Source organism: Nomascus leucogenys, chromosome 13, assembly GCF_006542625.1.
Source record: "Nomascus leucogenys isolate Asia chromosome 13, Asia_NLE_v1, whole genome shotgun sequence".
Taxonomy (NCBI): Eukaryota; Metazoa; Chordata; class Mammalia; order Primates; family Hylobatidae; genus Nomascus; species Nomascus leucogenys.
Window position 1 is genome coordinate 33,355,329 of NC_044393.1, and position 16,254 is coordinate 33,371,582.

At 50.4% G+C, this 16,254-nt stretch overlaps 1 protein-coding gene across 1 annotated transcript in view; it reads right to left on the reverse strand.

The window, feature by feature from the left end:
* SCRT2 (scratch family transcriptional repressor 2) overlaps window positions 1-958 on the reverse strand; it is a 14,031-nt gene extending 13,073 nt beyond the window's left edge. Inside the window, exon 1 of the mRNA XM_003273457.2 lies at window positions 764-958. Coding sequence (XP_003273505.2) covers window positions 764-896 — 133 coding nt within the window. The 5' untranslated portion in view covers window positions 897-958. The remainder of the gene's footprint in view (window positions 1-763) is intronic.
* Window positions 959-16,254: the final 15,296 nt, after the last annotated feature.

Sequence of the window (16,254 nt, forward strand, 5' to 3'; positions counted from 1 at the left end):
AGTGTGTGTGTGTGTGTGTGTGTGTGTGTGTATGTAGTGAGGAAGGGGCTTATGAGGAGCAGCAGGGTTGGTTCTGGAGGGGGTTGAGAAGCTGGGGATGGGGAAGGAGTGCAATCCAGGGGACCAGGAGCCACTTTGGGGGAACCCCTCCCAGAAATTCCCTCTTTCTTGCAGTCCCCAGGACAGGCCCAGCCTTTGGCAGGCATGTGGCTGAGGGTAACAAAAGAGTTATTGAGAGAGGGGGTCTGAGAGCACTTGTGTGATATCGGCAGGGGAGCAGGTTTGAAGGGTGGGAGGACGCCCCCAGCCACCCCAGGGAACCAACCCTGTCTCTCCAGGGACTGAACATCCAGGGGTCTTTACCTTCCCCCTTCCCAGGCAGCCAGCTTCTCTTCCTCAACTGGGGAGAGGGAACCCTCAAACTGCCTTGTGCCTTAGTCCCCAGCACTGGCCTTTCACTAACAGCCCTCTCTCTGTGTTCTCTCGCCACCCCCTCACTCTAGCCCTATTTGAGGGCCACAACTTTCAAAGTCCCAGCTGGCGCGTGGCTCCGGGATGGGCCGACCCCGCGACTTTCCCTTTGTACGACCTAGCCCCTGCCCCGCCCGCACGGCCCTTGGAAAGCCCGGGAGGAGCCCACGGCCAGAGAGATCTCCTCCCGGGCTTTCCTGTCGCACGCGCCCCTCCTCGTGGCCCAAGTTGGGGAGGGCCCCAGCTCCCCTCGCCTCTTCTCCCAACCCCCCCCCCGCCGGGTCCCACTCACCGTTGTCCCCGGGAGGCCCCCGGGCGCCAGGCAGCACGTAGGCTGTCTCCAAAGGGTGGTAGGTGGGGACCGGCACCCCGCTGCACTGGAAGCCGTCCCCTTTGATCTTCTTTACCAGGAAGGAGCGCGGCATGGTGCGACTGGCGAGGGGCTCGGCGGGGGCACTTGCGTGGGGCCCCGGTGGGGGGAGGCGGCCAGCCGGGCGCGATTGGCTGTCCGCGCGGGTTTTCAGCACTGGACAGCTCCCAGTGGGCTGGAGTGCGGGAGGCCGCTCGGAGCCGGCACCGGTGGCGGCGGCCCCGGCTCGGGCTCGGGCTCGGGCTCCCGCTCGGGCTTGGCGGCGGCGGCGGCGCGCAGACAGGGGATCGCAGGAGCTGTGCTCAGCACTCCGGCTGCCGGCTTTATATGGGACGCAGGCTGGAGGAGATCAGGTGGTCCCTTAGCAATGGAACTGTTCAGCGCTCTAATCCATCAAATGTCCCCCAGGACAATCGCTCCGCACACGTTCCCCTGAACCGGCGGCGGTGGGGGCAGGCCAGGCGCAGGGAGCAGCGAGCAGGCAGGAGGGGAGAAAGTGAGGGCGAGAAAGGCGCAGAGACAGAGAGAGACGGAGAAAGAGGAGTGAGGGGGGCGGGGAGAAGAAGAGAGACTCGGAGAAAGACAGAAAGAGACATACAGGGAAAGAGAGACGCACACGCTGAAAGAGGTAGAAATAGAAGCAGAGAGACCAAGATAAGGACAAAAAGACACGAGAGAAACACAGAGAAAAGAAAGCCAGAGATGGAGAGAAGTAGCAACACACACACACCCACAGGAGGAAAAGAGAAATCCAGGTACACAAAAAGGAAGGCCCCCCCAGGGATGCAAAGAAAGGGAAAGAAAAGTGCAAAAGAGAGGGAGAAGCCGAGGGGAACGGAGGGAGCGGTCCTGAGCAGGCGGGGTTCAGGCACATGGGGCCACAGGGAAGGGGATGCAAAGAAAAGAGTGCGCACTGGCCAGCAGCCACCCTCCCGCCTCCAGTCCTCTCCCTCTCCCCCAGTTCTGAAGTGGCCAGGGTGGACACTCAGCTTTAACTAGAGTAAGTCTCCCCTCCCCCCTGCTCGGGCTCCCACTGGAGCCCCCTATTGGGTTTGGGGTTCAACTTTCTTCTTTCAGAACTGGCGGGGGGAGCAAGTCCCCCAAGCCGATGCCTGGCCTTGCTCAGTTGGTCCTGTTCCGGTGCCTAGCTCAGGCGGGCGCTGCAAGAGGAAGTGAAAATCGTCCAGTAATTAATTTTCCTGCTGCCGGGGGGTGGTGGTTTTGACACATCCGAGGCTGTGTCTTTCCCTGAAGCGGGGAGCAGACAATAGAGACACGTGGACTGGGAAGGGAGAGGGGGGAAGGGAGGGGGAGCGGGGCTCCTGCTGGAACTCTTTGCAGGTCAGCTCCTTTGTCTCTAAAAGGATCTGAGCAGACCCCCCACCCCCAGTCAGACCCAAACCTGGGGGAGCCCCCATATCTTGGCAGGACCAAGGAGCAGGAGAGCTCAGCCCCCTGCCCAGAGGCTGCTGGGCAAAGCCCCACGGTGGCGGACCTGCTTCAGCAAGTGTGGGATGGCCAGTGCACAAGAGTCCCAGAATCAGACTCTAGGAATTCCAGACTCTCACTGTCAATGGAATTCTGTTTATGAGATGCAAGGCTGGTGGAGTGGGCATGTCCTTCTGGGACTGGGTCATCCAATACCAGTTTGCAGGCTAAGACCTTGAGAGGGCTTAGAGGTGCTTGAGGTCATGCAGTGAGTCAGCAGCAATTGCCAGAGACCTCAGTGGCCTCCGGGCACCACTGAATCAGGGCCTATCATGGTCCTTGAGGTGTAGCTCAGAAGTCTCAGAATAAAACTGGGGCCCCTTGTGGTGGCTCAAGCCTGTAATCCCAGCATTTTGGGAGGCTGAGGCAGGAGGATCACTTGAGGCCAGGAGTTTGAGACCAGCCTGGGCAACATAGTGAGACCTTGTCTCTACAAATAGTTAAAAAAAAAAAAAAATTAGCCAGATGTGGTGGTGCACACATGTGGCCTTAGCTACTTGGGAGGATGTGATGGGAGGATCGCTTGGGCCTGGGAGTTCGAGGCTGCAGTGAGCTGTAATGGCACCACTGCACTCCAGCCTGGACGAAAGAGTGAGACCCTATCTCCAAAATAATAATAATAATAATAATAATAATAATAATAATAATAATGTTAGAGTTTCCAATGCAGGATCTGTTGGCCTTGAATATTTTCAAAAGACATAATGATGCAAGGATGTGTAAACAGAAGGTTTACCATTGAATTTACCCTGTATGGTTTTAGATTGTTTTCCCTGACCCAAATAAGGAATTAAGGCAGTTTACTCCCTATACATAAACACTGAAAAACATATTGCAGGTCCAAAAAAATGGGGGCCCCTGATATTGCCAAGGCCCTGCATGGTCTAGAGGTCCCCCACCATCTTTCCCGTTGCATTGCCTCATATATTGCCCATGGGATTTTTTTTTTTTTTTTTGATGGAGTTTTGCTCTTGTTGTCCAGGCTGGAGTGCAATGGCGCTATCACGGCCCACTGCAACCTCTGCCTCCCAGGTTCAAGTGATTCTCCTGTTTCAGCCTCCCGAGTAGCTGGGATTACAGGCGTGCACCACCATGCCTGGCTAATTTTTTGTCTTTTTAGCAGAGACGGGGTTTCACCACGTTGCCCATGGGACTTTTTTAAACCTCTGTCACTGAGAGTTGAAGTGACCACACCCTTGACTCATGGCACGCCCATGCATTCTCTGCTCCAGCCATAGGCGCCTACTGGTGCTTTGGGCTTGCAGCTCTCTTGACCTGCATACCATTTCCACTGCCCAGAGTCCTTCCCTGCACTTCACCCTAGGAAACCCCTACTTGTTCTCAAGACTCAGCCGAGGCGTCACTTCCTCCAGGAGGTGTCCCTGACTTCCATCATTGTAGACTGGGCCAATTCACCGACTGGTCCCTGAGCTTCATGAGGACAAAGACCCTGTCCCATATATGGCTCAACGCACTCATAACAGTGTGCACTAGGGTCTTCCAGCTCCCCTACTTACTAGCCATAGGTCCTTGTGCAAGTTAATCAACTGCTCTGTGCCTCAATTTCCCCACTTATAAAATGGGAATAATAATTGTCACTAACTAAGGGTTGTTGGGAGCGTTAGAAGAGTTACTACATATAAAGGGCTTGGAATGGTGACTGGCATATGGTAGGAACTCAATGCGTGAGGGTTCTATATATGCAGTTTTGCCTGTAGCATGCAGCACTCATTTGTTACATGTTAGTGGGATTCTGTGGAATGAGTGGTGAACTAGGCATCTCTGGTCCCTGCTTTCTTGCAGCTGATCTTGCAGCTGTCCATTCATTGAGTGGATGAACACCAAACAAGAAAATCCTTAAATCAACAATATATTTTCAGATAGTTGTCCAGGGCTGTGAGGAACATAAAACAGGGTGAGATGATGGAGAGTGATGGTGCCTTTAGGCAGAGTGACCAGCAAGGGTCTCCTGGGAGAGGTGGCATGTGAGCCTAGACTTGAGCCAGCCATGGAAGGAGCCCAGGAAAGAGTGCTCCAGCCAGAGGCTTCACAAGTTCAAAGGCTCTGAGGCAGGAGTGAGCTTGGGCAGCTGAGGACAGCAAGAAGGGAAGGAAGATGAGTTCAACACGTTAGCAGAGCCAGACCCAGAGATTACTCCATAAATCCCAAATGAATGAGTGAATGAAAGAATGAATGATTATAGGGGTGAGATTCAGCCTGTAACTATAGCTTATAACTGTGACTAAGTAGACCTATTGGTTGGAGAATAACTTTTCACTGTTTGCATAGAGGAAGTTGCTTATTTGTTCAGTCATTGACAATTGTTTGTGGTATAGCCATATTTTTTAGTTTGTGCTGGGTACTTGGATCTCTGTCCTCTAGGGGTGCCTAGTTCGCTGTGGGTAAATAAGGCAAGTGGGTGTCATCTAGCTCACCTCCACCTGCCTGATGGTTCTACCTCTCCAACCTCACACCTAAGAGATGGCAAAACGGATCCCAGAGTCCTTAAAAAGGAATATAGTTCACAGCAACTTGGGACAGAGCTGGGACTGGACTGTTCTCACTGGGCAAGATAGTGATCCACCCCTTAACTAATCAAAGGAAGCCCCACAGAAATGATGTATTAATAGGTCCTGCAGCCCACTAGTGTCAGGTTGAGGATAAAACCCCAGGTCTCTGACCACAAGTTGGAAGGTGGTGTGGGTGCATTTAGGAGATGAGAAGAAACCTTTAGCCCAGAAGATGAGGTTCCAAAATACCTTCAGAGGGGAGGAGGCCTTAAGCGTGGATGAAATACACAATGGCCAGCAGAATTTCATCACTAGGACACCAGGAAGGCCCTTCTGTCCCCTAAACCTCTCCCCACCCCAGCTTACTGGTTTCAGAAAGTTCACTGTTGGGAATTAATTTCTCTAAGTCACATGAAATAAGGAAATAACTTTTATTCTCAAGGATGTTTGCTGCAGCATCAGAGACGGTAATAAAAACCCTGGGTTGGAGAAAGCAAGGAGAGGGTTGTGAAGAAGATGTTCACTCCATGTAGTATTCTGCAGCCATTAAAAATTCTCATATGGGGAGATAAACTCATAGAGTATGTTAAGTGAGGGGTGCAGAATACAGAAACCTCTCACAGCACATTCACAACCATGAAACAAAACAAAAATAAACACACACAAAAGAGTGAAATAAGGGTCTGGAGCTATGGGGTTTCCCTCTCCCTTCTTTTTGTATTTTCCAAAAAGATCATAAAATATTTCAGTTCAGCCAGGTGCAGTGGCGCATGCCTGTAATCCCAGCACTTTTGGAGGCTGAGGCGGGTGGATCATGAGGTCAAGAGATTGAGACCATCCTGGCCAACATTGTGAAATCCCGTCTCTACTAAAAATACAAAAATTAGCTGGGCATGGTGGCGCGCGACTGTAGTGTCAGCTACTCGGGAGGCTGAGGCAGGAGAATCTCTTGAACCTGGGAGGTGGAAGTTGCAGTGAACTGAGATCGTGCCACTGCACTCCAGCCTTGTGACGGAGTGAGACTCCATCTCAGGAAAAAAAAATAGTTCAACAAATATTTATCTTGAGCACTTGCTAACTGTCACTTACTTTCAAATAGAAGAAATGCTGAAGTTTAGTAAACCATGTCAGGATACTCACTGTTCATTCTTCTGACTTTTGGGAAGATGGCATTGTGAATTTCCCCAGTGGCAATAATAATTATTAGTACATCGCCAGCAACATTACAGAGCCACCCCACAGGCCTGGCACTGTGCTAAGCACTTTCCCTTTGAAGAAGTTGACCTTGCCTGGGGCTTTAGATTGAGGGATTTGGAGTCAGCCTATTTTCAGTTTAAATTCCTGCTCTGCCATTTCCCAACTGTGTAATTCTCTGTGCCTCCATTTTCTCATCTGTAAAATGGGTGTACAAATTGGGCCTGTCTCACAAGGTTGCAGTGAGGATTATATGATAATATAGGCATAAAGTGCTTAGAGCAGTGCCTGGCACACAATAACTTGATAAATGTTGACTGTTGTTATTTACATATTCTTACTCATCTAAGCCTTACCATGGCCTCATGGGAGAAGCTGCTGTTATTGAAATGGCTGGTTCATGGCTACATAGTCACTGTGCAAAGGAGCTAAAGAGTGTCCCATGTCTTCATGGCCTACTGCCTTCCTGCCCAGGAGCCCCAGGTCTTGGCATAATAGGTCTAGCTGGCTGCAGGCTTAGCCCTCTCTGGCCTACCTAGTCTGCTCTGGCATCTTCCATATTTCAAATGTGCCCTGCCCATCAGGAAGAAGGGCAGTTACCACGGTCTAGGTGTGAGTCTCAGGGCTGTGTGACCCTAGGTGGCTGGCAGAGCCACCCTGGGCCTCACCCTGCACATCCATAAAGAGGGGTTGGGGCATCCTATGATTCACTGGCTTCACTCTATGGGGTCAGGAAGGAGCACTGACTTGGGAGTCAGGAGCCCAGTTCCAGCCCTGCTTCTGCTCCCTCTGCCCTCCCTTTTGGGCCCCAGCTTTCTTGTCTGTCAAATGGGAATGGGACAAGATGGTCCCTGAGCTGCTGTCCAGACCTGGTAATGGAATTCTGTATGAATTCCAAGGAGGAGAGTAGCCACAAATGCATCCGCTCCACGCTGATGGGGCGCTTTCTCCGGTAAGCGCCACTTACTCTGCCATTTCTCCAGTGTATTTTATCAGACCCACCTCCTCTGAGCCAAAGAAAAGAGGGTAGGAGAAGGATGAAACAAACTCACAGCTCTGTTCATTCAGGCTCATCACAGAGATGACTTGCCCAAGGGCATGTGGCAGGTCCTCTGAAATTTGAGGAAGGCTGTGTTCTCTTTTGTGTCACTTTGGTCCTCCGGGAAGCAGATGTGAAAATGGAGGTGTAAGTGTAAGAGATTTATTGAGAAAACACCGTGAGAAATGGAGGAGAGCCTTCAGAGCGGGATGCAGGTCTGATACTGTGAAAGGAGAGGTGGAATAAAGAAAGACTGGGGAAGAGATAAGCCTCAGGCTATGGTGCAGGTCTAAGGAAGTCCTAGCCAACCCAACAGGGAGCTCCTGTGCAAAGATTTCCTGTAGAGGAGCCCCACGCTCCACAGAAGGGCAGGCCCTAGTTTCCCACCATGCTCAGTCATCAGCCGGGCTGTCCTGGAAGAGTGGCTGTGCTGACACTATGGCAGATTGCGAAGGTGTTGCAGCTGGAGGCTCTCAGTGACTGTAGTCCGGAGAAGATCTAAGTGGCACCTCCCTAAGGCTGCCACATGTTTTTCTTTATTCATTTAATAGACACTTACAGAACTCTGGGCCATGTGCCAGTTACTGATCTATGCACTTTACAAATATTACCTTAGTTAATCCTTACCCTCGCCTTTTGAGACAGTTGGTATTTTTAGCCCCATTTTATAGAGGAAGAAACTGAGCACAGAGAGGTTAAGTAAGTTGCCCAAGGTTTCACAGCCAGTAGGTGATAAGCCACAAATCCAACCCAGGCAAGCTGCTTGGAGGCTGTGCTCTGACCACTCCACCACACTGCCTCCTCTCCAGCTGCAAATGCCTTGGTGGCAATTTCTGGGAACATTTCCATTTTCATTTTTCATTGGCTCAGGACCTCACAGCCTTAACAGGAAGGGGCTTACTGTGGTGGTTGGGGGCATAGCAGGGTCCCAGTTCTCCCTGAAGCTTCTACCTTGCTCCCTCAAAGACTTCCACCTCAAAGCCTTTGCATATACTGTTCCCACTGCCCAGAGCGCTCTTCCACCCCTCCTTGCCTAGGTAACCCCTCCTCCCATCGCTCCCTTGCCTGACCCCAGGATCTAGCCCAGGATAGGGGTGACATGTAGTGGAAAGGAGCTAGTTGACATTTATGGAGCACTTATTATGTGCTAGGAGCCAAGTCCAGCCCTTTACATAGATTGCCTCACTTAACCATCATAACAACCTGTGAGTGTGGCCCATGGCTATCCCCATTTTACAGATGAGGAAACCAAGGCCCATGGAGGCAAGGTGACTTGCCCAAGGAAACCCAGCTAGGAATCAGTGGTGTCAGTATTTAAACCAGGCCGCCTGGCTACAAAGTCCTGATCTTAAACCATGAGTCCTTCCCTCTAAGATGGCAAAAGGTACCAATGCTGTGGTGGGTAGGCGAGGGCCCTCCAAAGAATGTCCCTCCCATTGCCCCTGCCAGGGCTGACAGCTCCTTGAGTGGGATTCCAGATCTGCTCCATTCATTGCCGCACCTCCATTGTCTACCTAGTGCCAGGTAAATAGTAAGTGCTCAGTAAATACATCAATTGAATGAATAAACTAATGAGTGAAAAACCTTCTTGTGACCCGCAGTCACCTTGGTCCCCTTTGACCATAGCCAGGTTGACGTGTCAGCCCTCAAGATTTCCCTCTGTTTTGGGTGATAATTAGATTTCTATCTTGACTGTTACAGACATTGATATTCTTCCATTAAAATGTCTTTCTTTCAGGCCGGGTCCAGTGGCTCATGCCTGTAATCCCAACACTTTGCGGGGCCGAAGCGGGTGGATCACCTGAATTCAGGAGTTCGAGATCAGCCTGGCCAACATGGTGAAACCCTGTCTCTACTAAAAATACAAAAATTAGCTGGGCATGCTGGGGCATGCCTGTGATCCCAGCTACTTGGGAGGCTGAGGCATGAGAATCGCTTGAACCTGGGAGGTGGAGGTTGCAGTGAGCCAAGACTGCGCCACTGCACTCCAGCCTAGGTGATGGAGTGAGACTCTGTCTTAAAAAAAAAAAAAAAAAAGAAAGAAAAGAAAAAAAGTCTTTCTTTCAAAGTTGGAGACATCCCTAAACATTCTGACTCCTGTCCCTGACAAGGTCCCATCTTAAGCAGGTCTCTGAAACCTCTGGAAGAAGGAATTGGCTATCAGGAGTCTGATCACCAGGCTCCCTGTGGGGTCAGGGGATTTGGAGTGGGCCTCTGGCATGGTTTAACGGTGGGCTGGCTAAAAACCCCTAGACAAGAGCCCACCATTCAAGCAAGTGGGATAACTCAGCGTTTGGGCCTGGGTCACCCTGAGCCAAGTTTTATTTTTAATTTTTATTTTGTAGAGATAGGGTCTTGCTCTCATCCAGGCTGTAGTGCAGTGGTGTGATCATGGCTTATTGCAGCCTTGAACTCCTGGGGTCAAGTGATCCTCCTCCCTCAGCCTCCTGAGCAGCTGGGACTACAGGTGCATGCCACCACACCCTGGCTAATTTTTAAACTTTTTGTAGAGATGGGATTTTGCTATATTTCCCAGACTGGTCTCAAACTCTTGGCCTCAAGTGATCCTCACACCTCGGCCTCCTAAAGTGCTGGGATTATAGATGTGAGCCACTGTACCTGGCTGAGCCAAATTTTAATCCTGGCTCTGCCTCTTCAAGCTGGTTGGCCCTGGGCAAGTTACTTTGCCTCTTTGCAGCTCTATTTCACCTCTGTAAACAGAGGCCAGTGGGAGCACCTGCTAAGTAGGGCTATAGGGGGCTTCATGTATAGTCAGCCCTTGGTAAAAGGGAGCTGTACTTGAAAGGCCTTTGAGATAACAGCATTGTCTTCTCCCCACCCCCATTTGACAGTTGTGGAACCTGAGGCATGGGACAGGGAAATGCTTTCCCTGGAACATTCAGGCTCCCTGCCAAGTCAGGATGGGCTTCCTCACTCCAAGGTGGCCTCTCTTGCCTCCCTCTCTTCCCCACCAGCCGAGCTCAGAACCATGCCTGGCAGATGCTGAGGCGGCATTGGAGCTGCAGAGTTGGCATTTCCGGGCTCCCAGGACTCCTGGCACAGAGGAATCAACCCCTCTTAGCACCCCTGGCTCTGCCTCCTGCTCCCTGCCTCTGCTCATACACCAGCTGGGACTCATCAGCCTCTAGAGAAAGCCAGGAGGTGGCCCAGGTGCATGGAGGCAGGGGGCTGTCAATATTGACCTGTGCTTGACCCCAGACTTTGTGGGTGGACAGGTTGCTAAGGAGTCAGAATGTCCACATGCCCTAGTGCTCACCTTCCTAGCCTCCCATCTCACCTAGCTGCAGAGGGGGAGGGGGAGCACAGGAGTTGAAAGCGTGGATGATCTGGGCTCACTCTGGCTACTTACCAACAAGTTACCCAGCCTGGGGAAGTTTCCCATCCTCTTTGTATCTCAGTTTCATCAACTGTTAGATGAGGATGTTGATATTAATGGCTTCTCTTGAAGGGCAGATGGGAGATGAGTGAGGTGTTTGCACACAGTCAGTGCTCAATAACATTGGACATTGTTAATTCCGAGGTTATCCTCTTACAGTGACCTCTTGGCTCTTTCAGCCCCAAGGAGCCTCTCCTCTCTCCGACTCTTGTGGGTCTAACTGTCAAGATCCTGCAATGAAATTCTTCTGGAACCCTATCCAGACTGTGAACTCTTCAAGGGCGGGGACCCCATACCGGTGCCCCATTATAGGCCTGGTACACAATAGGTGCTCATGAAAAGGCCTGCTTGGCTGTGATACTACATGAACTTACAGAACCCTCACAACTACTTTTGGAGGCATATGACATGATTATCCCCTTTTATAGAAAGGGGATAACCAGATGTTAAGAAATTGCCCAAGCAGCTGGGCGCGATGGCTCACGCCTATAGTCCCAACACTTTGGGAGGCTGAGGTGGGTGGATCACTTGAGGCCAGGAATTCAAGGCCAGCCTGGCCAACATGGCGAAACCCCATCTCTGCTAAAAATACAAATAATAATAATAATAATAATAGCCAGGCATGGTGGCATGCACCTGTAATCCCAGCTACTGAGGCTGAGGCATGAGAATCATTTGAACCGGGAGGCAGAGGTAAGAGGGAGCCAAGATCGGGCCACTGCATTCCATCCTGGGTGACAGAGTAAGACTCTGTCTCAAAAAACAAACAAACAACAAAAAAACAACAACAACAACAAAAGAAAAAGAAAGAAAAAAATTGCCCAGGGGCTCACAGCTATAAATCTGCAGATATTTATTGTGACCTGCCATGTGCCAGACACTGTGCTAAGGGCTGGGGACACAGCAATGAACAAGACAGAGACCTGCTCTCATGTGGCTTACATCCTGCTGAGCCAATAGTAGGTAGCTATGCCAACGTCCTGTCATAGAAAGCACCAGGCAGGGAAATGGGCAAAGATAGAGAGGGGTGGAGGCCGGGCGTGGTGGCTTACGCCTGTAATCCCAGCACTTTGGGAGGCCGAGGCGGGCGGATCACAAGGTCAGGAGATCGAAACCATCCTGGCTAACCCTGGTGAAACCCTGTCTCTACTAAAAATACAGAAAATTAGCCGGGCATGGTGGCGGGCGCCTGTAGTCCCAGCTACTCAGGATGCTGAGGCAGGAGAATGGCGTGAACCCGGGAACCGGAGCTTGCAGTGAGCCGAGATTGTGCCACTACACTCCAGCCTGGGGGACAGAGGAGACTCCATCTCAAAAAAAAAAAAAAAAAAAAAAGATAGAGAAAGGTGGAGCAAGAGCCACTTTAGATAGGGTAGTCAAAGAAGACCTCTCTGAGGAGGTGACTTTTGTGTAGAGTCCAGAATGCAGCAAGTGCTGGGTGGAGCCTCAGGAAATCTGCTTTAGCATTGCTGTGGCAGATTCAGGGTGGAATCCAAGAGATCCCAGGACTGGTGATGCCTAGAGCCCAGTTGCCTAGATCAGCTTCAGTGTGGATAAATGACTCCCCTGCCCCAGCGAACTTACCTTCCTGGAGCAGTTAAAAGAACAGGGCACATGACTTAGATTCCCTGAGCTTCACTTTTCTCATCTGTAAAATGGGGATTGAAAAGTATAGCTTGCAATTCTGAGAGCTGAGTTGATTAACAGAGATGGGCCATGTAAAATGCTGGGCCCAGAGCTGGGCTGACCAGATTCACCTAGTCCTTGGTGGCTGGAGTGGGCAGGTGACCTTCCTTTTGGCCGTCCAGCACCCTCCAACATCCTTGCTTCTGAGACCTCACCTCCCACTCATGGTATCATTGCTGGCCTTCCCAGCCCCGTCTTGGCCAGGGGGCAGTCAAGTGACCCAGGTTAGCCTCGTGCCATTCTGGTGCGAGTGTGGTGGTTGCTACATTAAGTGTCCAGAGGTAGCAAGGACTAAAGTCCTGGTGTCAGCATCCAGCATTGGTGTCAGCAGCACGAGCTCTGTCTTGGGGACCTGTGGTGTCAGCAGTGAAGTCTCCCTCAGGCCAGGGCTTTGGTCTGATTTGAGGGCTTTTTTTCTTTTCTGGATATGAAGCCTGTAAGCCTTCTGACCCTCCTGGAGATCCTTCAAGCACGTCTGCAGCCATGGGTCCTGGATGATTTAGCAGCCCATGCCATTGTCTGGAAACTCCACTGGTACTATTTTTCTCATGTTCAGCTGGACGCTCTCTGTGCACAGACTCCACCCTTCTGGCCCAGATGGCCCCTTGGGGATATGCACATACCAAGTTCTTTCCACTGTCCTCACTTCGAGGGCAGAGGCCTGGGTTGTTAATTTTTGTGTCCCCAGATCCTAGCACAGAGCGGCTCAGAGGAAAGTCTCAATGCATGTCCATGGTGTCAACAAATCAGTGGCACAGGATGCAGTTTCCACACATCTCCCCGTCCTGGTTGCTTCCCTGAACCATGTTCCAGTTTGTCAGTGTTCTTCTGAATATACAGGACCCAGACCTGAGCACAAAACTCCAGAAATAGGTGAATGAAGCTGAGCAGAATGAAACTGTCACCTTCCTTACTGTAGATACTGGACTTCTAATTACATGGCCAGACATTTAATAAGCTTATTTTGTTTCCCTGGGTGGCATATATCAAGGTACTAGCAAGTGTTTTGTTTTCATGGCCCTCTACCCACATATTGTTGCAAAACCTCACTTTACTGCCCTTCTCCCTTAATCTCATGCTTACAATGGTATTGCCCCCTCTCTCACTTCCCAGGAATGCCAAGTCGATTACAGCTCAAGAGCCCAATCTTGATTGGTCCGTAGCCTGGAACATGGTGCTGAGATAGATGCTGTAACTGAGTTTGGGCTCAGTGAGAAAGACTGCTGCAATTGATTAGCAATGTCTGCCAAGCTGTGTAAAGTGAAGTAATGTCATTCCCTATCACAAGTCCTAACCTGGGGTCCATGGAAAGAATTTAGTTGGTCTGTCATTAACTGGGATAGGGAAAGTATTACATCTTTAATTTCATTAACCTCTATCTGAAACTTATCATTCCTTCAATTATGAATGCAGGCAACAGACCACAGTGGTATTAGCAGGACCTGTGACTTTGTCACCAATAGAAATCACAGATTTTTTAAAATTACATTACATATGTTCCGCATATCTTGAAATATCATTTACATGCATTGTGACTTGGAAATGATAAGTTATTTGCTAAGCACTCATTTACTTACTCACATTTGTTTAGCACCTAGTCAATAGCCTGGTGACATGCCAGGACCTGGGCTGGGTGCTAGGCAAAAGGGAGATGTGTAAGGCTCAGTCTTTCCCTCAAAAGAGAAAAGGAGACAGTGACAATGGAAAGACTTGATGCTTTGATGGGGGAAGTACCTGAGGCCCCCAACCCAGCCCAGAGGGATCAGGGAAGGCTTCCCAGAGGAACTGGCCTCTCAAATGAGTAGGAACTAACCAGACCCCTGAGTGCTGAGAAAAACTGTTCAGGGAGCAGAAACAGCATGAGTAACGAAGCTGGGAAAGAAAGAGGACACAGGGCTTACAAAGTATTCCCTGGCAGGGATGGGGAGGGGAGAAGAGAAGCGGGGAGATGGCTGGGCGGGTTAGGCAGGCCCCTGGAAGTCATGCTTGGCGGTACCCTGGTTGTGGGGAGGAAGGGGTGCTGGCGCTTGCTGCCCCATCTGTCTCAGTGGCATTGAGCTGTGACTTCAGTGGCCTGGGGAAGTTCAAGGTCACGTCTGGGGTGGAGGAGGTGGAGACCATCTCGCCAGGGCTGGCAAAGGCCAACTGGGAAGCTAGGGCCGATACCTGCCCCTCACAGCAGCCACCACAAGGGTCCTTCTGCTCAGAAGGCCCGAGCAGGCCCTGTTCCTTTATTTATGGGCTGTGTGAGCAATTTGCTCCTTGCTGGCCGGCTGGCTGGGTGTGCGATGCGGGGATTACTCACGCCCCAGTTGTGGTCCGGCCTCTGCAGGCTGCGGGGTAGTGAGTGAGGTAATTAAGTGTAAAAGATGGAACAGGCAGGGGAGGGCTGAGGGCGGTGAGCAGTCACTGGTTCTTTTCAGGAGCAGGGGAGTGAGATAATGTAGGATAATAGCCTAGCCAGGCCCTGCCCAGGCAGCCCGGCCTGTGCTGAGAGGTGCCCCCGAAACAGCCAAGACAATTCAGCCTTTTCAGGGAAAATGGGGGGGCTTGGGCAGGGCCCGGCTCCCAGGGACAGCTGTATGGAAATGACAGCTCCTCTCCTTCGTCCTGTCCTGTGTTGGCTTAGGGTAGGAGCAAGTGTAAGTGTCTTCAGCTGGGGATGAGGCCAGGGCAAGGGGCAGTAGATGGGACCAGGAAGGCCGGTGGGTGAAAGGAGGGATCCACGCGGGGCTGGGAGACTGAGCTGTGTGTGTGGCACAGGCGCAGTGGTTCGTGGCGGCAGACTCCAGGGCCTGACTCACCTGGTGGAAACTGTGGCGTGGCTTTGGCTAGCTGTGTGACATCAGCCTAGTTGTGGTCCTTCTCTGAGCCTCAGGACTCTCATCTGTCAAATGGGGCTGTCAAACAATTCCTACTTCCCAGGGGTGTTTGGAGAATAGTTCGTAGCGCCTGATGCACAGGGGCTACGAAATGCTTGACATGGTGAAGTCCAGAATCAGAGTGCATTAGTCATTCACTCATTTAGTGGACAAATGTTTATTGAGTGCCTACCACGTTCTAATGGTTCCTGGGAAAGCAGCAGTGACTAGAACAGAGTCCCTTTCCTCTTGGAGACGGCATTCCAGGAGGGGAGACAGGCCATTAATCATGAAACACATAAGCATAAAAGGTCTTACCAGCAATCCCACTTCTGAAAACTTACTCTATAGACATGTTTGCACACATGTGGAATGAATGCATTCATGGTTATTTATTGCAATTTTGTTTGGCATAGCGAAATCTTAGTAATGATCTAAATGCCTGTTACACATGGGCTGACTAAAGTATGGAATATCCAAACAATGAAATATTATATAGCCATTAAAAAGGGTGAGACCATTTCTATTTCTGTTTATTAGCATTTTTTAGAGATGAGATCTCACTATGTTGACCAGGCTGGTCTTAAACTCGTCACTGGTGAGACCATTTCTTATGTACTGATATAGAAAGCTCCCTAAGATGTCTTGACAAATAAGAAAAGGAATGTGAAGGATAGTTTCTGTAAAAGAGGAGACAATTTAAAAAATGTATTTATATTAGCTTGTGTATATATAAAACTAATAATAGTTGTTACCCAAGGAGAGGAGTAGTCTTGGAATGAGAGACAGGGAAGGGAAAGTTTCACTGTATACTTTTCTATAACTTTTATTTTTTTATGAAGTGAATGTATTACTAGTTCAAAAGAGAGAAAATAAATATCCAGCTTCCTCTTTCCTCCTTTCCTTCCTCAGCATTTGTTGGAGGTGGCTAGTGGGATTTGGGACTAAGCAAGAAAGGCAGCTGAGTGAGGCGGTGGCTCAGTGTGCCTGGGGATTGAACAAACAGGTTCATATATCAAGGATAATGAGAGCCAGGTTGCTCGGCATCAGAGAAGGGAATTATAAGTATGAAAACAGGAAAGCTTAGAAAGACCCCTGTGGTGTTAGATTGGAGTTAGAGGAATCAGTGTAAACTCATAGCTTTTGATATATATAGTTACATAAGCATGCATGCAAGTGTGTGTGTGTGTGTGCGTGTGAGATGCATATGTGCATTTCCCAGTTCTGTCCACAAAGAC